General features: G+C 39.2%; 1 protein-coding gene across 1 annotated transcript; it reads right to left on the reverse strand.

The window, feature by feature from the left end:
- Positions 1 to 310: 310 nt before the first annotated feature.
- Positions 311 to 1,243, reverse strand: LOC118845714 (olfactory receptor 10X1-like). The gene has a single exon (XM_036753719.1). The coding sequence runs from the start codon at positions 1,241 to 1,243 to the stop codon at positions 311 to 313; it is 933 nt and encodes a 310-aa protein (XP_036609614.1).
- Positions 1,244 to 23,430: the final 22,187 nt, after the last annotated feature.

A 23,430-nucleotide genomic window follows, 5' to 3' on the forward strand; every position in this document is an offset into this window, starting at 1 on the left:
CAGCTACTGCTTTGTTTTTCTTGCATACCACCTCTACTCCCCCTCCCAACAGCACATTCTCAATCCCCACAGATGACTGGAATGATGCTCCACTGCCTGATTGTATATCCCTACCAGCAGCCAATAGAAGGTAGAGGTTTCTCTAAGGGGTAAATGGCCACAAGGAAAGCATGCTGAACACATTATGCAATTTCTAGGATATCAGACACTTATTTCCTTCCTGATCTTTGGGAAAGAGGGAAAAATTCAGGTAATAGGGTGAATGTCTCACTGTTTCTGAGTGTTTATTGCCAATGGCAACTCCCCAAGATCATTTGGTTAAGGCAACTTTCTTGCCCAATACTCTCTTCAAAGAATTTTTCATGTCCTTGTTTCTCAGGGTGAAAATGATGGGGCTAAGGAAGGGTGTGACAACAGTGTAGGGAACAGCCATGAGGGTGTCATCTCCCTCTTGAGTCTCTGGCTTCAAGTAGACAATGGAAGCAAAGCCAAAGTGAATGATGACCACAGTAAGGTGGGAGGCACAAGTGGAGAAGGTCTTCTTCCTCCCCTCAGCTGAGGGGATCTTGAGGACCGTAGAGAGAATGAACACATACGTAAGAATGATGAATAGGAATGTCCCCAGCAAACCAGACACTGAAATAACTGTGACAATAACTTCTGTGATATTACTATTTAGGCAGGATAATTTGATCACTGCTCGCATGTGGCAGAAAAAGTGTTTAATGAGATTGGGGCCACAGAAAGATCCCCAAAAGATCAAAGTTGTCTCTGTGAAGGAGACAAAAAAGCCACCAATCCAAGCCAAAGCCACAAGCTGCCCACATGCTTTGTTGGTCATGAGCGTGGGATAGTGGAGAGGGTTACAGATAGCCAGGAATCGATCGAGACCCATCACCGTGAGGATGATACAGTTGGTGCCACCAAGTCCAAGGAAGAAACACATCTGGAGGCCACAGCCTGGGACAGAAATGCTCCTATCTTTGGCCAACAGGTCTACCAGCATTTTGGGGATTATGGTTAATGTGTAGCAGGTCTCAGAGAAGGAGAGGGCACCAAGAAAGAGGTACATGGGGGTATGGAGGGCATGGTCCATCCAGGTGAGGGCCATTATGGCCAAGTTGCCAGTAAGGGTGAAAAGGTAGAGAAAAAAGAAGAAAACAAAGAACACAATTTGCCACTCTGAGTAGACTGAGAAGCCAACGAGGATAAATTCTTCTAGGAATGTCTGGTTGATCCTCATTGTCCTAAATTTTAGAAAGCTGAAAAATATAAATGGAAAGTCTCAGATTTCATCAACACTCCATTAATTTACATTCTAATGGATGACAATTATGGCATAGCATATTACATATAAGTATTGAAATAACAGCAGACAGAGTTCATCACACCCATTCCATTTTTTTTCTTTTTTCTTCTTTTCAAATGTGGAAAATCATATCCAGAAGAAATTATTTGTTCAATTCACACAGATACTAAGTTGTAGAGGCAGGATTTGAACTCAGGACCTCTGACACAGTCTAATACTCTTTCCATGGTACCAGGCAGCATCTTTTTTTGTATTTAAACCATAGGATATAAAATTCTATGACCATTATTTTGAATAAGTTTTCCAGCAAAATTATATTTTACTTAGGAAATATTTCATACTCTTGGATGAACATGAATTTTATTCTCTTGGCATGGCATTGTCAGGGGTTAACTGATGGAGAAAGTACTCTGACGGAGGAAAGCAAAATTTTGAATTCAGTACTAGCTACTTTTTCACTGCCACCATCAGTAATGATCATTATTTCATAGCAAGACAAATGATCTTGACCCAGGGTGTCATCTATCTCATGTACAGAGTCAGTATTGGCTGAATGAATCATTGACGGATTGATTGGGAAGTGACATTCTCAATTCCCGTTCTACATTCTAAGAAAAATCTGCGACAATGACTTCCGACACTTGAAGAAGATCAAATATCTCAATATGAGAAACTACCACCCCACACTGAAATGACATCAGCTCAGAAAGATGAAAGAAAAAGGCCAATGTCCCATTTATGGTGGAGGAAGAAGGAGACAGAAAGAAGAAAAAATAGAAAGGATCTCCCCAGATCTTTTAAGTTGGATATTCATTAAAAGGGGTGGTTGATTTGTTTTTTCAGTCATTAATTTATTAAGTTTACTGAGCACTTAATATGCACAACATTCTGTGGTCAGTGTTGTAGGTGATACAAAGACATAGGAACCATCCTGCAGGATTTTACAGCCTTGCAATGATATTAGGACATACTTACAGATCATGTGTCTATGATACTCTTGCCCTGGGAAATACTATTCTGATTGACAAGAGCCCAATATATTTAGTCAATCCCAGACTAAACTTCTTCACTTGAGATATTTTCACCCTGCTGCCCTGTAAATACTATAGCCCTTGCTTTCTACCTCTTAGAAATATAATCAAATCAACACCACCAATGCATCTGGAGAGGGGTTGTCATCCTACTTCCCTATTGTTCTGTTCACCTTCTTTGTGACTTCCCAGACCGAAATAATCTTCTTTATTCAGCACTCCCCTATGTATTGTATTATGTTGTAGAATGTAAGATCCTTATGGACAGGGACTGTCTTGCTTTTCTATTTTTATACACAACACTTGGCACATCTGGCACATAGATTTTTCATTCATCCATTCATGACACAGAACAGAATAAATTTCATATAAATTAATTGTTATAGCGACTGAGGGAGGGAGGGAGACATCTAGATTGTAGTTTTAAAATCACTTGTCTTAGAGTCATAAGACCTGAATCTGAGTCTGGTCTCTGCTAATTATTAACTGCATGACTCTGGGTGTTGCACAACCTTTTGGGGTTTCAGATTTCCTTGTCTTTAAAATAAGCAAATAGTACTGAATGAATCTCAGAGGTGGAAGGGATCTCTGACTCTAGGCAGTGCAATATAAACAGGAATAAACAGAAAAAAACATAAACAGCGCAAAATGAACAGGGAGACCTTTTACAGCATGAGGCTTTGAAAACCTCTAGTGGTCATTAGCAAATTGCCACCCTCCAAGACTGCTCCATTTCACTTTTGAAAGTCTTTAAGTGGTAGTGTTTTGTTTTCCTTTTCTTTTCATCTAGCCCCTCAACTTCCATGTATGTATATTAGTTCAGCTTTCAGGGACCAAGAAGAAAGTATCTAATCCCTCTTCCATCAAACAGCCCTTAATACATACATATAAAGGCAATTCTCATGATCTTCTTGTTCATTCACTTTCTACAAGGTGTTCTTGTTTTAACTTATCCTCAAAAAAAGTATTTAAGTTCCTACTATGTGCCAGGCACTGTACTTAACACTGTACAATATTATCTCATTTGATCCTTTGAATCTTGGGATATAGATGCTATTATTATCCCCATTTTTATAGTTGAGGAAACTGAGACCAACAGAGATTAAGTGACTTACCCAGGGTCATGCAGCTAATAAATGCCTTGCATAATAAAGTCACAGGAAAAGACCTCAGTAGCCATCTTTCCTGACTGGTATGTAATTGAGAATTCCCTCTAGAACATCTCTGTCAAGTGGTCATCCAGCCTCTGGTTAAAGATTTCTACTTAGGAGGTACCTGCCCTTTTCAAAAATTAATTTCCTTTTTGGTTTACTCTAATCTTTAGGAATTTTTTCCTTACATTTAACTCTTACTTAATCATGGGAGTTTTTTGCTTTGTTTTTGTTTGGTTTTTGCTGCATTGGCACCATGTCGACGATAAGGTCCTTTGTAAGAGTGCTGGCCTTGGAGCCAGGAAGATTTGGGTTCAAATCCCACTGTCAGATCTTGGGCACATTACTTAATCTTTCTGAGCCTCATTTTCTTCATATGTAAAAACAAGAGTGTGGGATTCAATGGCCTCTAAGGTGCTTCCCATATAACTCTAAATCTAGAATCCTGTGGTCCTAAGGTTTCTAAGATAGTTCTAGATAGCATAGTTTGTGGCTGTTTATTTTTTATTATAAATGGAAATGGGAGGAAGGGAGGGAGGGAAGGATAGATGCAATAAAGCTTCATGGAGGAGGAAAAAGTGGCAAGAAGTTGAGAGCGTTCAGTGGTATCATATTCTAAAGAGAGGCCATGGAAGATCAAGATTAACATGAAGTAGACAAAAAGGTCACCTTTGAAAGGTAGTAAGCATTTATCAAGCACCTGCTATTTGGAAAGCATTGTGCAAAGCACTTTACAAATATTATCATTTGATCCTCACAACAAGCCTGTAGCGTAAGTGCTATTATCATCCTCATTTTACAGTTGAGGAAACAGAGGCTGAAAGAGGCTAAGTGACTTGCCTAAGGTCATACAGCTAGTAAATGTCTGAGTATGGATTTGAACTTAAGTCTTCCTGACTCCAGGCCAAGCAACCTATCCACTGCACCACCTAGCTGCCTCTTCTAATTAAGTGATGATAAATATAAAGCAGATTGCAAGGGATTAGGACTTAGTAGGTGGTAAACAAATTGTGACAATGTCTATAGATGACATCTTTGAGAAGCTCAGCAATGAAAAGTATGAAAGAGATAGGTTAATATTTCTAGAAGGCAAAAGTGTTGAAGATAGAGGGCACTCTTTCTGCCTCTGTGTGTGTCTCTCTTTTCACCCCTCCCCCTCTCTCTTTGAATTGAGAAGTTTTGAGTATGTGTGAATACAGATGGGACAGAGACAGTTTAGAGGAAGACTGAAGATTCAAAGAGTGAACAATTATTGGAACAAAGTTATGGAGAAAGCTAGAAGTGGGGTACAGAGGGAATAGGGTTGTGGACACAGGGAAAGGATTAGGCTAAGGTTGTGTGGCATAATGGAAGGAGAACTGGAAGCCAGAAGACCTGAGTTTGACTCCTAGCTTTGCTATTTAACTAGCAAGTTATTTAATGTTCTTGAACTCATTTCCTCACCTGTAAAATGGGGATACTAACACTTGTATTACCTACCTCTCAGATTACTGGGAGGAAAGTACTTGAAAAACATCCAAATATACCATAAAAGTGTTGGAATTTGGGGTTAGGAAGGTCACTTCTTCAATAAGTAACCTTTTCACGTAGGGTAATGGAAATTGGAAAGGACACTTCACCTAATTCCTCAGGATGTCACACAGAACACTAGGATTCCACATAATTTATATTATTTGTGTTGTTTCAAGGAACACAGTGCCATAGATCAACATCAGTACTGCAGTTAGGATGCAGCACTGTGTCTGGCTTTGGGGGTGGAGAGGATGGGTAGCAGTATCCTTACCTTTCTAGCTAGAATCCATCTAGTCCAATATTGAGCTTTCCCTTGGAATGCCAGGGCTCATGACTAGAAACAGTGGGCTGGTTTTTTGTCTTGTTTTGTTTTTTAATCAAAGAAGGAAAATACCTTGGGATTTTTTTTTAAAAAGAGGTACTATAAGTAACCAACCAGCCAAATAAAGCTCATCTAGAGAATGAAGAGATAACTATTGCAGAAAAGAAACTCACGAAGTCATTACCTCAAAGAGCCCCTTAGGATCTCTTGCCCAGACGCTGAAGTTTTCATTCACTTAGTAATACTTAGATAGTTAACTGAAAAAAGTATTAGATAAAAATTGATAGAAATTCTTCAAAATGAAGTCAATAGACAAAATACAAAAATTACAATTAAATTCAATGAAAGAAAAGAAATGGGTTCTGGTAAAGATGATGAATATTGAATTCTAGTATTTAAGTACTTGGATAGCAACATTTCTAGGAAAAGAGAACATTTGGCAGAAGTGATCATCTGATATGATTAAACGGTAACATCTCTGTGTATATTTTAAGAACAAAAGTTGAATTTTCAAAAAGACTTGTTTATGTTAAAAATTACAGGTGATTCAGTCTTCATCTGCTTTTCTTCTGTGTGATCTAATGTAAAGAAGAGTGGTGCAGAGTCATGCGATATAGATTCAAATCCCATCTCTGACAAATACTAGCCATATGAGCTTGAGTAAATCATGGAATTTCTCTGGGTCTCAGTTTTCATATATGAAAATTAAGAAAATTGAACAAGATGATTTCTCAGGTTCTTTCCTGCTGACATTTTGTGATTCTATCTATCCCTTTCCATATCACTAGCTCCCCCCCCCAATTTTGAAAAAAAATCATCTTTTACCCCAATGACTAGATCCTACAGTCTCTTCATTTTGAGGAGAGCTCTAACAGCTTTCTCCCTATATTTTTGCTAACATCTTCATCCTCCATATCCTAATAAGCATATGCAGATCTCATACCCCCTTTAATACTGTGAGCATCTCTCTTTAGATTTCCAAGATCCCTTCTAAGAGGTCCCTGAACCCTTTGAGTAACTTAGGGTATGTGGGGGACTAATTTTTTAATGGTTTCTATAAAGCTGAGATGATATTACCTCTTAGTCTCCTTGATACTAAATAAGAGTGAGCTTGGACAATCTGTCCCATTATGAGGCACATACAGAGCAACCAAATGGTAAAACTCACAGCACTGATCTCAAAAGCACCATTGGTAGCCACAACTTTCTTCTCATGTTGAGTGTTAGGGGAATCGAAAAAAGAGTAGCAAAGCAGTAGTAACAGACTCAGAGAACAGTCATTGAGCTGGCTGTTGTGGTAGAAAGATCATCTGATTTAGAGTCAAATCCCAGCTCTGCAGTCCTGCATGACCTTGGCAATGCATCTTTGCTCTCTGAGGTTAGGTTGTTGTCATTTAGTTGTTTTTCAGTCATGTCCAATGCTTCATGACCCAACTTGACATTTTTATTGGCAAAGATACTGGAGTGGTTTGCCATTTCCTCCCTTTCCAGCTCATTTTACAGATGAGGAAACTGAAGCAGATAGGGTTACAGGAACTACCCGGTGTCACACAGCTAGTAAGTGTCTGAGATCAGATTTGAACTCAGGATGAACAGTCTTCCTGAGTCCTCAGGCTCAATACTCTATCTACTATGCCACCCAGCTGCAGAGATTAGGTCACTCAATCCTAAAATGTGTTTGGATTAAGAAACCTCTAAAATCACTTCTTGATCTAATCTAAATTTAATGAAACTATATCTCTCCTACATCTATCAGGTGTGTGAATTATCCTTAGCCAAGTGTCATTTCCTTGGGCATCTTTTCCCTGATCCCAGAACATTTCTAAGCTGTATTCTCCCAGGTTGTAGTGTTTCAATTCTGGATTTGGAGACAGGAAGATCTGGATTCAAATATTACATCATACACTTATTACCTGTGTGACCATACCCAAGTCACTTAACCTCTCTGAGCCTCAATGTCTTCATATGTAAAATGGAAATGATAATAGCATTCCCCCCATACACACACAAGGTAATTGTAAAGGCCAAATACAGTAATGCACATACATAGGAAGTCCTTTTCTTTCATCTTTCTATATTCAGTGCTTAGACAAACCTATTGAACATAGTATGTACTTAAATCATACTTGTTGATTAAAGTTCTTTGCAGACTTTAATGCCCATATAGCTGTCTACTATTAATAATATATTCTATAGTTTTAGCCTAAATCTGACAAGCAACCTAAAATAAGCTTAGTTAGAAGGTAAATGTATCTCCCAAATTAATGAATAAAAAACACATTGAAGTCTACTGATGGTAAAGGACCTGTGGTTTTGTTATAGCTCCAGGGTAGGAATGCCTAGCAGTGCCAATCCAAAGATTTTGATCACTTGCAGTCTCAGTCACATTAAACAAAAGAGGTACTATTTGAAACCACAATTTGTAGATTCCAAAACCTGGACTCTATCCACCATTCCACGTTGCCTTATATGGATCTCACTCAATATTGTTGATTTGTGGATCACTAACTGATTTGAATGTTCCTGCCACAGCTCCCTGCTGCTTTACTGCATATGTAGGAGTTGACTATTACTTGAAATCACCCAAAACATCTTCATAGGATCATAGATTTAGAGCTAGGGAGGACCTCGAAGGCCATCTAGCTCAACTCTGTCCCTTTTGAGAGGGAGAAATGGAAACCTAGAGAAATTAGGTCACTTGCCTATGTCAAACAGGTAGTAACACATGTGAATGCCTGTCTTCTTTTTCCAAATTTATTGGTCTTTTCACAGAGACAGACTTCCTCCTCCTTTTCCAACCTGCTTCCTACCTGAGGAGAGTTCATGCAGAGTCCCAAAAATTAAATGTTGACCACATTTTCATTCCTGCTGGTCATCACAGCCAATATCTTAAAATTACTGAATCTGGCTCAGGAAAGAAGACAAAGAAGTATGACATGGCCAGTGACTTTGAGGTGGCTAAAGAACCTACCCCACTGTAGCTCCCATTGTCTGCCAAATTAAAATAAGTGTGTATTGGAGTGGAGTGGCATTTTCCCTTTAGCTGAAAAGTTCTTAACTGCTTATCAGAAAGAATTAGTGTTCTCCATCTCCAGGGGTTTGGAAGTTGAGGTTGGAGGGTCCCTAGGGTCACACTTTTCTTTTCTCATCAGAGGACACTAAGGAAAAGAACTTTCTAGTCCAACTTTGTAATTTATTCTCATTAATTCCAGAGGTTGTTTTTTTCCCATAGCCTGTGACTTGGAGAACTCTTCAGTGAAGCTCTGGAGTATTGAACTCTACATAGCTTTTCTTAGCCCACAAAAGATATCTCCTACAGTCCAGTCTGGTCATAGGGACATTTGTAAATAAATGAAGAGTCAAAGATAGAAGTGGTTATCACTAGCATTTTGTACTTCTTTGCCTTAGATTTTCTCCATCAGATCTCTACAGGAACTTCCTATTGCTCATCACATTGACAGGTTAATTTATTGGTGGGTTGGTTGATTCATTGATTCATCAAAAAACAAATACCTAGTCTATGCAGTTCATTGTGTGAATCACAGGGAAAACAAAAATACATAAGATGCTATCTGATCCTTCCTATAACAAGAACAACAATAACAATAAATATTCATATGATGTCTACTATGTGCCAGGCACTGTAATAAGTGCTTTATAATTATTGTCTCATTTGATTCTCACAATGTATTTGGGAGGTAGGCGCTATTATCCCCATTTTATAGGTGAGGAAAGTGAGAGAAACAGAGCTTAAATGACTTGAGCAGGGTCACACAGCTTGTAAGTGTCTGAGGATCCATTTGAAGTCAGATTTTCCTGATTCCAGACTCGTGACTCCAGCTCTATCTACTCTGCCATCCAGGAGATGCAAGAATATTCCATGAAAAAAATAATACAAGTAACAGCCTATAGGTTAAACTCTGACATTATAGTTCCCAATATACAAAGTGAGGAAGTGGTCAGTCACTCAACTTGCAATTTGTTAAGTGCCTATAATATTCTAAGCACTGCAAGAGGAAGAATGGATACAGAGGAATTAGATGGGGGAGGAGGCTGCTAGTTCTCGTAACCTACTTTCATTGGTAATGGGTTTAAGAGGGAACAATAAATAGACAAATTTAGAAGAGCATAAAAGTCTTCTAAATTTAGAAGAAATAAAATGGTAGGGGCATAGGAATGGGGGAGAGGACAAGGGAGGGTTTATTAGAGGGGAGAATGAAGGAATAGGTAAAAGGGGGGTATAGAAGGGTGTTTAGAATTTTGGGAATGGGAAGATGGGGGAGAGATCCTTGGAGGGGGGTAGGCAAGTAATAGGAGGGCAAAGAAGTGGGTAGAAGTAAAGGAGAGGAGTCAGGAGGGATAGAAAACAAGAGATATGCACAAATAAAAACAAAGATCAGGAGTAGAGTATGTTTGGGAAAGCATATGTCTATATATGTATGTACATATGTATATGGGTGTATGTATACATATATATATACATATATATGTGTGTGTATATATATATTATATATATATATAGCTATAGAGAAACATATCTAAACCTTATTGTAGCCTCTTCTGGGGGGGAAGGGCAGTGGGGGGCCAGGGAAAAAAGCATAAAGTAAAAAAGTGCACATCAGAGAACAAAAGAAAATTCACAAAGAAGCAAAGAAAAGATAGACAATTCTCAACACAACGTATATTATTTATCTTACAGTATTTCTTGAAATGAAAATTTATTGTTACATAGTTTGAATCCTCTTTTACATTTTGCTATGTGCATGACATGCTTTTTTTTCCTCTCTTTGTATTTAAGTTTCAATATTTAAGTTTATGATATGTTTTGTTTCTTTTCTCTATTGTGTATTTGTGTTCTGGACCTTAGGTCTAAAATAATTTTTTTAAATGTTAAAAAATATGCTAAGCACTATGATAACTTCTGGGAGTGTAAGTTACACTAAAGAAGAGGAAGATGAGATAGTCCAGGGTGAGAAAGGCCAAATATATACAGACAAGGTCCTTTCTAGAGCCAGTGTGATTTTGAGGAATTGATATTCTTGGTAGCGGAAATTGGGAAAAATGCCAAATACTTGGAAAAGACCATGGTCCTTTTTACTGACCAAATACAATGACCAAGAAAATGAAGATAATTACAGATCCTTATGCCTGCTGTCAGATCTGTACAAAATGTTAATAAGAATAAACTACACATACATCAAAGGCATTCTTGGTAATTATGTAGAATGAGCATAGACTTGCTTTTGCTTATAATATTCTACAGTAAACCTCCTGTTTTAACTTTAACAATGATATATAAGTGTTCAAAGAATATAAGACCGTATCGTGTTTCCCACATTTTTCTTTAAAATTTTTAGAAAAAAAATCTCTTTTGAAATGGAGAGTCTCCCATGCTTTTTATCCAGATAATAGAAGATTCTTTGAAAGTGCAATTAATAGCCATAAATTTATTTAATGACTATCTGACTATTATTATCAAGAGAAACCTAAAACATGGATCTGGAGGGCAAACGGAAAGATTTAGTGGTCCTCCAACAGGACTGTAAATCAGCCACTCCCTAGTTATCCAAGTGGTCACCCAGCAGATATAGTATGGAATAAGGCCAAGCCTTGAAAAATAGAGAATAGGGTCTGATGACTTGAGTAGGAGCTGGGAAGGAGTTCCAAGTTTCTTCCCAATGGAACAGGGATGGGTGAGTGAGATATGATGTGAGACAGGGATGAAGGAGAAGAAAGTGGAAGAAGGTACCTGAGTAATAGAATATGAGGAAGAGGAGAGAAGAGAGAGTTCATATCAAATGGCCTCAGTTCTTTTTTTTTTTCTGGACAACATGAGGCAAAGTCTTCAGCTGAAAGAGTGGGAGGAGGGGGGACTATGGAGGTTTCAGGAAGAATGAAAAGATTTGTAAGAACCATTGTAATGAGTGGGCTAATGAGTTGATAAGGATAATGAGTTGATGGTAGGATTGCCTAGCAGCAGTGATGGCTCAGTTAAGGTTTTATAACAGATTTGTAGTGAACCCAGTCAGAATAGCTGCATAATTTGTCTCATCTTCTTTCAGTAACATAGGTATAAGGCTGAAGGTGTCAAATGGTGGGTTGATCATGGTTGAGGTTTGCTTGGTTGTAATCAGCAATGCAATAAGGGACCTAAAGACTGAAGAGGAGGATAGTGTACAATCAAATTGGTTCACTAAGGGGGGAAGAAGGGGAAAAAGGAGAGAATGGTTCATGAATGGGAGATGGCTTTGGAGAGAATTGAAAAATCTCACTGTAAACAAAGAATGAGGTGTGTTTTTTTTAATGAGGTAGAAAAAAAGTGAAAAAACCAATAGATTTAAGCTGGATAAGAGAATTTCAGAATTCTTTAGCATATAGGTGGTGCATTTATGGGTGATAGCAAAGTCAAAAGGATGACAGTATTTGTGTGTGGCTGAAGTAGGGTTGAGGAGTAGCTAAGGGGTAATAAGATTATGAAACTAAGTGCTTAAAGTGTTTGATGGAGATATTGGAACTTCTGGGAGTCATGATGGAGGAATAAGCAGCACATTGCCATAACCCTCCCACATTCTCCTCCAGCCAACCATAAAATAATGCCCCAAAACAAATCCTGGAAAAGAAGAACTAGCAAAAAGATGGAGTGAAACAATCTTTTAGCCTAAAATACTTGGAAGATCCACAAGAAAAGTCTATCTCATTCAGGTCAAGGGGGAACACAGTCCAGGACAGGAAGCATCCCAGCAAGCCAGCAACAAGACCCACCTCAGCAAACCAGTGGGAGATCCTGACCCTCAGTATGGTGGAGCAGGCAAATGCCAACACCAGGACCCCACCCCCCCACATGCCTCAGCATAGCCAAGGGAATGGAAGGATTCCAGCTCCAAAAACTGCCACATGCTTTAGCAGAGCCCTGGGCAAACAGGCAGCTACCAGCAGCCAGACTACCACGTGCATCAGCACCATATGCTTCTGTTGTAGTCCTGGAGAAACACAGAAACACCCCACTGGCTTCAGCACATGCTGGGGCTAGCACTAGGACCCTGGTTCAGCACCAAGTAAGCTGCCACACCCCTACAGACTCCAGCAGTTCCAGCCACCCTTCACCACACCCCTTACCACACACCAGACAGAGGGTGCCCTATGCACCTCAGAGCGATATCAGTGCAGCACCAGGTAAACAGTCAGAGCATGCAACCACCAGCACAGGAATCCTGAGACAGTGCCCCTTCTACACTAGGAACAGAGCTCAAATTTAAAAGAAAGGAAAAACTCCTAAAAATATGAGCAAACAATAACAACAAAAAAGAATCTGACTATAGAAAGTTATTAGGGTGACAGGAAAGATTAAGACACAAACTCAGCAAAGGACAATGAGCAACAATGTCAAAACACCTATGGGCAAAACCCCTCCCCCCCCAGAAAAAAAGAAATGGTCGCAAGCCCAGAAAGAACTCATAAAGAGCTCAAAAAGAAGTTTAAAAATCATATAAGAGAGGTAGAAGAAAAATTGGGAAAAAAATTAGAATGATGCAAGAGAATTTCTTGGGGGTGGGGGTGGTGGGGAGAGTCAATAGCTTGGAAACAGAAAGCAACTGCTTAAAAAGTAAAATTGGCCAAATGGAAAGGGAGATACAAAAATCCACTGAAGAAAACAATTCCTTAAAAGTTAGAATTGGGCAAATGGAAACTAATGACTATGAGACATCAAAAACCAATAAAACACATTCAAAAGAATGGAAAAAATGGAAGAAAATATAAAATGCTTCATTGGAAAAACAGCTGACCTAGAAAATAGATCCAGGAAAGACAATGTCAGAATCTTGGACTAGCCATAATCAAAAGGAGGACCTGGACAGCAACTTTCAAGAGAATATCAGGGAAAACTGCCCTGATATCTGGAACCAGAAGGCAAAATAAGCATTGAGAGAATCTACCAATCACCTGAGGAAAAAAGATCTCAACAGAAAAACTCCAAGGAATATTATAGCCAAATTATATAACCAGTACATTAAGGAAGAAACACTCCAAGTGGCCAGAGAGAAACAATTCAAATTACACAGGACTTAGCAGTTGAAACATTAAAAGATCAGAGGTCATGGAATATGATATTCTGGAAGGCAAAGGAGGTAGGACTACCATCAACAATCACCTACCCAGTGAAATTAAGCATAATACTTTAAGGGAAAAATTGGTCATTCAATGAAATAGAAGGATTTCAAGCATTCATAGGAGAAGACCAGAATTGAACAAAAAATTGATATCCATTATCAAGACCCAAGAGATGCCTAAAAAGGTAAAAAGGGAAAAGAACATATGATGGATTCAATGGAGCTGAACTGTTTACACCCCGATATGAGAAGATAATACTTGTAATCCTTAAAAATTGTACCATTAATAGTACAGCTAGAAGAAATAGACATAGATAAATGGTATGGTGTAAGGTGAATTTGAGCAAATGGCAAAAAGTAATTAAAGGATAAAAAAGAGGAGTACACTGGGTGCAGAAGGAAGGGAATGGGGTAAATTATTTCACATGAAGAGATGTTACAAACTAATTACAGTGGAGGGAAAGATGGGAGGGTGGGCGATGGACATCACTCGAAGCTTACTCTATCCGTAGTGGCTCAAAGAGGGAATAATATGCACAATCAATTGAATACAAAAATCTACCTTACCTAACAGGAAAGTAATAGAGAAGGAGATTAAGTAAAGGGGTAGGGTGGAGAGGGGACTGATGGAAGAAAGGGCAGACTGGGGGAGGTGGCAGACAGAAGCAAAACACTACTAATGAGGGAAAGGATGAAAGGAGATAGAGGACATACAAGAGGAAAAATGGAATGGAGGCAAATACAAAGTTAGTAATTATAAATATAATTGTGAAAGGGATGAACTCTCCAATGAAATGGAAGGGGATAGCAGAGTGGATCAAAACCCAGAATCCTAGAATATATTGATTATAAGACACACACTTGAAGCAGAGATATACACACACAGTGTAAAGGTAAGAAGCTAGAGCAGAATCTATTATGCTTCAGGTAAAGTAAAAAAAAAAGCAAGTATAGCAGACAAAGGGAAAGTAAAAAATAGACCTAATCAAAAGAGATAAGGAAAGAAACTACATCTTGCTAAAAAAATGGTACCATAGACAATGAAGTAATATCAATACTAAAGATATATGCACCAAGTACTATAGCATCCAAATTCTTAAAGGAGAAGTTAAGTGAGGTACAAGTCCATGACCAAACAAAAGATAGATAGCAATTAAAATATGTAAAATAGATAATTTTAATTACATTAAATTAAAAAGCTTTTGCACAAACAAAACCAAAGAAACCAAGATTAGGGGAAAAAAGCAGGAAGCTGGGAAATAATCTTTACAGCAAGTGTCTCTGATAAAGGTCTCATTTCTCAAATATATTGAGAACTGAGTCAAATTTATAAGAATACAATCCATTTTACAATTGATAAATAGTCAACAGATATGAACAGGCAGTTTTTAGATGAAAAAGTCAAAGGTATCTATAGCCAAATGAAGAAGTGTTCTCAATTACTTTTAATTAGAAAAATGCAACGTAAAACAACTCTGACATGCCACCTCATGCCTATCAGACTGGCTAATATGACAAAACAGGAAAATGATAAATGTTGAAGAAAATGTGGGAAAATTGGGACACTAATGCACTGTTGGTGGAGTTATGAACTGATCCAGCCATTCTGGAGAACAGTTTGAAACTATGCCCAAAGGACTATAAAACTCTGTATACCTTTTGATCCAGCAGTACCACTATTAGGTCTATATCCCAAAGAGATCATAAAAAAGGGAAAAGGACCTACATGGGCAAAAATATTTATAGCAACCCTTTAGTGGTGGAAAAATAATGAAAATTGAGGAGATGCCCATCAATTGTGGAATGGCTGAAGAAGCTGTGGTATATGAATGTAATGGAATACTATTGTGTAATAATGAATGATGAATAGGCAGATTTCAGAAAAACCTGGAAAGATTTGTACAAACTGATGCAAAGTGAAATGAGCAGAACCAGGAAAAATATTGGTACATTCTATCAGTAACATTGTGTTATGATTAATTATGAATGACTTAGCTCTTCTCAGTGACTCAGTGATCCAAGACAAATACAAAGGTTTCATGAAAGAAAATGCTATCTACATCTAGATAAAGAATGAATGAACTCTGAATGCATATTGAAGTATACCTTTTTTCACCTACTTTGTTCTTTTGCATGGTTTTCTTCCTTTTGATCTGTTTCTACTTTCACAACTGTGACCCATGGAAATACGTTTTAGATAATAGCATGTGTATAACATATATCAACTTGTCTACCAATTTTGAAAGAGGTGAGTGGAGGAAGGGAGAAAAATTTTGAACTCAAAATCTTATAAAATGAATGCTAAAATTGTCTTGACACGTAACTAGGGGAAAAAATATTATTTTAAATGTGTTTGAGGGAGAATCAATATGTATATTGAAATGCCTTAGTATGAGGGAAGCAGTTGGGGAGGAGAAAAAAAATTGTGAGCAAGTTATTGAACTTAATGAAAGGGATAGCGAGTGATATCTGGGGTCTGTAGACAACAGCCAACAGGAGTTTGATTGAGTAGTCAGTCCTAATAGCATGAATTCCAAAGGAAGAGGAGTTATTGGGTAATGGAGAAAACTGGAAGTGGCAGTGACCACTGAGCTAAGAACAATGTGTAAAATTATAGTCAGTACTAGAAAGGGTGACCAGGAAAGCTGTGCCACAAGGAGGAAGCCAGGTTTCAGTAACAGTTAGTAGATGGAAAGAGTGGGAGAAGAAAAGATTAAGATGAAGGGAAGTTTTTTGCCTGTGGAATAAGCATTACACAGTGCTTAGTGGGAGGGCTGGGTGGAGTTAGGTTAAAACTTTGGGGTAGAGGTTAGAAGAGGATGGGAATAAGGAATCAGGTGATGGGGTTGGTGGACGTTGTTTGGATGATTATCTAGAATAATTCTGAGTCCCTGGGATGTGAAAGGTATGACCAGGTGTGAGAATGTTCATCATTGAGTGGAAGGTGCATGCCTCTTCCCAACAAAGTTTGGAGATGGGGTAGGAGGCAAGTGCAATATTCTATAAAATACTATAGAATGCTATAAAAGAACTAGCCCCACTTTACCTATATTAAGTGCCTAACTCCATCAGGACCCCATTAGACCACCCTATATGTTGGTCCATCCTCCCAGATTGCTCCTGCATTGGTGAGTCTCTCCACAACTCATCACCCTTTCCCCAAGACCCAATGAAGTTTGTTTCTTGCACTTTCTCTCTGTACTAAGTGATGATATGGCTGGGCTCCTCCTCCTCCTCCTTCTTCTTCTCTTCCTCCTCCTCTTCCTCCTTCTCCTCTCCCTTTCCACCTTCCTTTCCCTCTCCCTCTCCTTCTCCTCATTCTTCTCTTTCTCCTTCTTTTCCTACTTTTTTCCTTCTCCTCCTTTTCCTTCCTCTCTTTAGTATAATGAACAAAACCACCAAAAGTGTAGGGCAAGGGGAATAGTATAGTTATGTTTTTTTTTTTTTTTTTTTTTTTTTTTTTTTTTTTTTTTTTTTTTTTTTTTTTCAATGCACCACACTTTATTTCTCAAACTGTTGGACACCCCCTTAGCTTACAATTTTTGCCACTACAAAGAGATCAACTCTAACCATTTTTGTACATTAAGGGCCTTTTCCTATTTCTTTGATCTCTTTTGGGTATAGATCTAACAATGCCATAGCTGGATCACAGGGTACACAGCATTTAATAACTTTGTGTGTATAATTTCAAATTGCTTCCCAGAATTACCCATTTATGGGTCCACCAACAGTGTATCAATGTACCTATTTTGCCACAATTCCTCCAACATTCATCGCTTTCCTTTTTTATCTTCTTTTTTTTTTATGCCTTTTTTTTTTTAATGCAATTTATTTATTTAACATATTTGGTTTTCAGCATTGATTTTCACAACAGTTTGGATTACAAATTTTCTCCCCATTTCTGCCCTCCCCCCCCACTCCAAGATGGCGTATATTCTGGTTGCCCTGTTCCCCAGTCAGCCCTCCCCTCTATCACCCCCCTCCCCTCTCATCCCCTTTTCCCTTCCTTTCTTGTAGGGCAAGATAAATTTCTACGCCCCATTGCCTGTGTATCTTATTTTTTAGTTGCATACAAAAAGTTTTTTTGTTTTTGAACATCTGATTTTAAAACTTTGAGTTCCAAATTCCCTTCCCTCTTCCCTTCCCACCCACCCTCCCTAAGAAGTTGAGCAATTCAACCTAGGCCACACATGTATTATTATGTATAACCCTTCCACAATATTCATGTTGTGAAAGGCTAACTACATTTTGCTCCTTCCCAACCCATCCCGCTTTATTGAATTTTCTTCCTTGACCCTGTCCCCTTTCCAAAGTGTTTGTTTTGATTACCTCCACCCCCATCTGCCCTCCACTCCATCATCCCCCTGCCTTTTATTTTTTTTTTTTTTTATCTTCCTCCCTCTTCTTTCCTGTGGGGTAAGATACCCAACTGAGTATGTATGGTATTCCCCCTCAGGCCAAATCTGATGAGAGCAAGGTTCACTCATTCCCCCCTTACCTGCCCACTCCCCTCCTCTCCTAGAACTGCTTCCTCTTGCCACCTTTATGGGAGATAATCCACCCCATTCTTCTCTCCCTATCTCCCTCTCTCAGTAAGTTACTCTCTCATCCCTTAATTTCATTTTATTTCTTTTAGCTATCTTCCCTTCATCCTCAACTCACCCTGTGTCTGCTCTCTCTCTTTTACATATATATATATACACATACATACACATACATACATATACACATAGATACATGCATACATACACATTCACTTATATATATACATAAACATATATATATGCATATATATATGCATATTCCCTTCAACTACCCTAATACTGAGGTCTCATGAATCATACTCATCATCTTTCCATGTAGGAATGTAAACAAAACAGTTCAACTTTAGTAAGTCCCTTGCAATTTCCGTTTCTTGATTACCTTTTCATGCTTCTCTTGATTCTTGTGTTTGAAAGTCAAATTTTCTATTCAGTTCTGGTCTTTTCACTGAGAAAGCTTGAAAGTCCTCCATTTTATTGAAAGTCCATATTTTGCCTTGGAACATGATACTTAGTTTTGCTGGGTAGGTGATTCTAGGTTTTAATCCTAGCTCCATTGACCTCCGGAATATCGCATTCCAAGCCCTTCGATCTCTTAATGTAGAAGCTGCCAGATCTTGGGTTATTCTGATTGGGTTTCCACAATATTCAAATTGTTTCTTTCTGGCTGCTTGCAGTATTTTCTCCTTGATTTGGGAGCTCTGGAATTTGGCAACAATATTCCTAGGAGATTTCTTTTTGGGATCTATTTGCGGAGGCGATCGATGGATTCTTTCAATTTCTATTTTGCCCTGTGGCTCTAGAATATCAGGGCAGTTCTCCTTGATAATTTCCTGAAAGATGGTATCTAGGCTCTTTTTTTGATCATGGCTTTCAGGTAGTCCAATAATTTTTAAATTATCTCTCCTGGATCTATTTTCCAGGTCAGTGGTTTTTCCAAGGAGATATTTCACATTGTCTTCCATTTTCTCATTCCTTTGGTTCTGTTTTATAATATCTTGATTTCTCATAAAGTCACTAGCTTCCACTTGCTCCAATCTAATTTTTAAGGTAGTATTTTCTTCAGTGGTCTTTTGGACCTCCTTTTCCATTTGGCTAATTCTGCCTTTCAAGGAATTCTTCTCCTCATTGGCTTTTTGGAGCTCTTTTGCCATTTGAGTTAGTCTATTTTGTAAGGTGTTGTTTTCTTCAGTGTATTTTTCAGTATTTTTTTGGGTCTCCTTTAGCAAGTCATTGACTTGTTTTTCATGGTTTTCTCGCATCCTTCTTATTTCTCTTCCCAATTTTTCCTCTACTTCTCTAACTTGCTTTTCCAAATCCTTTTTGAGTTCTTCTATGGTCTGGGGCCAGTTCATGTTTTTCTTGGAGGCTTTGGTTGTAGGCTCTATGACTTTGCTGTCTTCTTTAGGCTGTATGTTTTGGTCTTCTTTGTCACCAAAGAAAGAATCCAAAGTCTGAGACTGAATCTGGGTGCGTTTTCGCGTCCTGGCCATATTTCCAACCAACTAACTTGACCCTTGAGTTTTTCAGTGGGGTATGACTGCTTGTAGATTACAGAGTTCTATGTTCTAAGTTTGGGGGGGAGGTGCCAGCTCTGTCAGAGCCGCACTCCTCCTTCCCCAAGGACCCCCAGTCCAGACTGGGCTCAGATCTTCGGCAGGCTGTGCACCCCTGCTGTGATCCGCCACTTAATTCCCCCCACCAGGTGGGCCTGGAGCCGGAAGTAACAACAGCTGTAGCTGCCCCACCTCCGCTGCCCCCGGGGCTGGAAGCCGAACCGCGAACTCCTTCCACTCCCGCAGCTTTTCCCACTAACCTTCTCCGCAGTCTTTGGTGTTTGTGGGTCGAGGGGTCTGGTAACTGCTCACGTATTCAGGGCGCTAGGGCCCCCTCCGCCCGGCTTCTGGACTGGATCGTCCACGCCGCTTAGGCTGGGCTCTGCTCCACTCCGTTCCCAGCTCCCAGCTCCCAGCTCCCAGCTCCGTGTGGAATATAGCTCACCCAGAGACTATCCGGGCTGTCCTGGGCTGGAGCCCTGCTTCCCTCTGCTGTTCTGTGGGTTCTGCCGTTCTAGAATTGGTTCAGAGCCATTTTTATAGGTTTTTGGAGGGACTCGGGTACGGAGCTCACTCTAGTCCGTGCTTACCAGCCGCCATCTTGGCTCCGCCCCCATAGTATAGTTATGTTAAAAACAATAACTGGACCCAGGTGGCAGGGCGCAGGTACTGGGATATAATATGGAAAGGAAATGGAACACAGTGAAGCACATTTTGTAATGATCTAGAGGCTTTCTACTACTAAAAAGAGAGTGAGGGATCTGAATTACCCAGTAGGATACAATTCTCAACCACTCAGAAATCAAGGCATTCTTCCTTCTCTTGTGCAGCTTGAGATTTCTGATGACTATCATGTGAGACAGCTTCATTTTAAAAGCCACTAGCAACAGGAATGGTCTTTTGCAAAAGCAAATGAAACAAATAAACAATGGGGCTTAATCCCAACCTCCCAAAATACATTTTTCTTAGGTCAGGAGGAAATACGATGAAAAGAAGGCTTTGATGATTTGTTAAATTACCACCCAGATGGGAAGACTGTGCTACTAGTAATACTGTCCTACTAGGAATAACTGGAACAATCGCTTATTTGCTTCCCCACATTATTCATTTTTACCGTTTCCCCCTCCCAAACCCCCATATAGATCCTTGTTAAATCAAACTCCACAGGGGCAGTTTGACTACTGTAGTAGAGGGGAGGGACACAGGAGAGAAACAGCTTTTTTTTGAAATAAGAAAAAAGTGAGAAGAGGGACCATCTGTCCTTCCACCTACAACTATATGTTATGATTCCTAAGGTGGTGGTCAGTGTGGGGACAGATGGTAAGATAGGGGAGAGATGTGGTAGGGACCAGGGAGAAGGAAGGGACTGACTACTGCTTGCTTTTGTGGATAACCTCCTTTTACTCCTTGGTTTTGTATTGGACTGCCACAATCTTCACAGTTTTGACCATGGTCTCTCCTTTCCCCCTTTCCCTTAGAATTGCGTGGACTTGATGCATTTCAAATTCTCACCCAAATCATACACAGTTGAACACCTTCAGGCAGATTCCAATCCACAACTTCTTCAGACAGACTCTTGTGATATTTCACAGCCCCACTAAGGCTATTGCCATGGTCTGCAATCAGAACATGCTTTGGTTCCTTAATCTTAGGAACAATTGCCTCATTCCCAAAGGGAAAGCCTTCCACAAAGCCTTTGCAATTGTGGTGTTTGGGGTTTCACTGGAAGGTAGTTGATCCTCCTTAAGATCTGCATAGATGCGGTCCTTACTGATGTTGCTATAGGAGAGGGGTGGTTGGCCTCCAATGGATGTTATAAGATATCTAGGAGAGTCACCAGATCTTCACGTGGCCCCTCATTATGCTTAGTAGCCTTCTCTGCTTCTCTTTCCCTTGTACCTACCATATCTCTCTCCTATGTGACCATCTCTTCCCACACTGACCACCACCTTAGGAATCATAGAATATAGTTGTAGGTGGGAGGACAGATGGTCCCTCTTCTCATTTTCTTTCTTATTTCAAAAAAGACTGTTTCTCTCCTGTGTTTCTCCCCCCACTACATTAGTCAAACTGCCCCTGTGTAGTTTGATTCAATAAGGACCTATATGGAGGTTTGGGAGGGAAAAGCAGTAAGAAAAGATTCCTGTAGTGCTATCGATTGAGGCAAAAAGTCCCTAAGGCAAGTAAACCTGGTCAACGACATCTAACACTGTCCAAAGGGTATAACTTGCTGGCTTCTGAACTACAAGAAAGAAGATAGCAAAATCATAGCCAGTATGTCCCAGAGCTAAAGCACTGTGCTTGCACTACTGGTTCCCTGTGCTCAAGTCCAGGATGTACCATCTCACTGATGATGACCATGAGATGATAAGTAACCATGGTAGGGCTCTGGTTCTAGAGTCTGAGCTCTGGGGTATTAAACTCTGAGATACAGGTAGTGGTTGGTTGGCCGGTCTTATCTTGTTTTCTTCTTAGAGGCAAGAGCAACTACAACATTTTCCAAGTTTTTTGTGTTTTTTTTCACTTGGGAAATATAGAAAAAAAGAGGTGAATCAATAACCATCCCTCAAAGACTTTCCATATCATTGCTATGACTCTAGGCTTTAACAAGGGGCTTGTTTCAAACTGTGTACCCCTTGGGCTTTTCCTCCTTGCAAAATATGTGCCAAATAAGGGGAATTCTGTCTTTCCTTGTCCTGGGACTTTACTATTTCCAACTTTCTTGAGTCTATATTAAGGCAAAATAGGGGAAGAGCTCAGAATTTAGAAATAAGTAAATAAGCAAACATGGAAAAGTGCTTATTTTTTAACTTGTAGGTGGCAAGATAAAGAAAGATTAGAAACTCCTAGTTTCAATGATAGATCTAGATTTGTTTTGATCAATTGTACAGAAATTAGTTGTGTAAACATCTGTTTTAAATTCTAAGAACAATAGAAAACAATTTACTGACCAAGTGCAGGGTATGTGGTCTTTAAGGGATAGTCACACACCTGATGTTCTTGGAAAGAAACTTCCCTTTGTATAATTTTTTCTCCCAAGATGGGTAGGGTTTTTTAATCTAAGCCTCCCAGGAATACAATCAGTATCAGAATGACAAGTATCAGAGTGAGTCATTAAGATTTAATTCTGGCTCAGGCACTATGTATAAGGTAGGTACAAATATCTTTGTCGCATATTCCTAGGCTGTTTCTCATTAGCCAAGATAGACATACCCAGCATGACTTAGACTATGGTTGCCTGACTTTTTACCTTTTTGTTCCACTACCATTTTTAAATTCAAAACATTTGGAGACAGAAGAAGCTTAGAGATAAACTGGTCCAACATTATTCTTTTTTATTTAACTCCTTGTTTTTTTCCAATGAACATTTGTTTTTCAACATTCTTTTCCAAAATACATGTAATTTCTCTCCTTCCCACCCCCACTTCTATCAAGGAATAAAAAGAGAGAAGAAAAACAAAACTGGTATAAGAAATATACATACTCAAGCAAAACAAATTCCCTCATTGGCCAAGTCCAAAAAATAAATGTCTCATTCTGCATCTTGAGTCCAATCTCCTCTCAGTCAGGAAGTCTGTAGTGTGTTTTACTGCTAGTCCGATGGATTCATGGTTGGTCATTGCACTGGTGAGAGTTTTAAGTCTCTCCAGGTTGTTTGTCTTTAAAATCTTTTTATTATTGTATAGATTGTTCTCCTGATACCATTCACTTCACTCAGTAGCAATTCATACACACACATATATAATATCTATATACAGTACAGAGTAGGAGTGGAATGGGGGGGGCAGCTAGGTGGCACAGTGAGTAGAGCACCAGCCCTGGAGTCAGAAGGACATGAGTTCAAATCTGGCCTCAGACACTTGACACATACATTAGCTGTGTGACCTTGGGCAAGTCACT

This window comes from Trichosurus vulpecula, chromosome 4 (genome assembly GCF_011100635.1).
Source record: "Trichosurus vulpecula isolate mTriVul1 chromosome 4, mTriVul1.pri, whole genome shotgun sequence".
NCBI classification, from domain to species: domain Eukaryota; kingdom Metazoa; phylum Chordata; class Mammalia; order Diprotodontia; family Phalangeridae; genus Trichosurus; species Trichosurus vulpecula.

Excerpts from the sequence above, each read along its gene's own strand:
- LOC118845714 (XM_036753719.1), bottom strand. The coding sequence starts at position 1,243 with ATGAGGATCAACCAGACATTCCTAGAAGAATTTATCCTCGTTGGCTTC.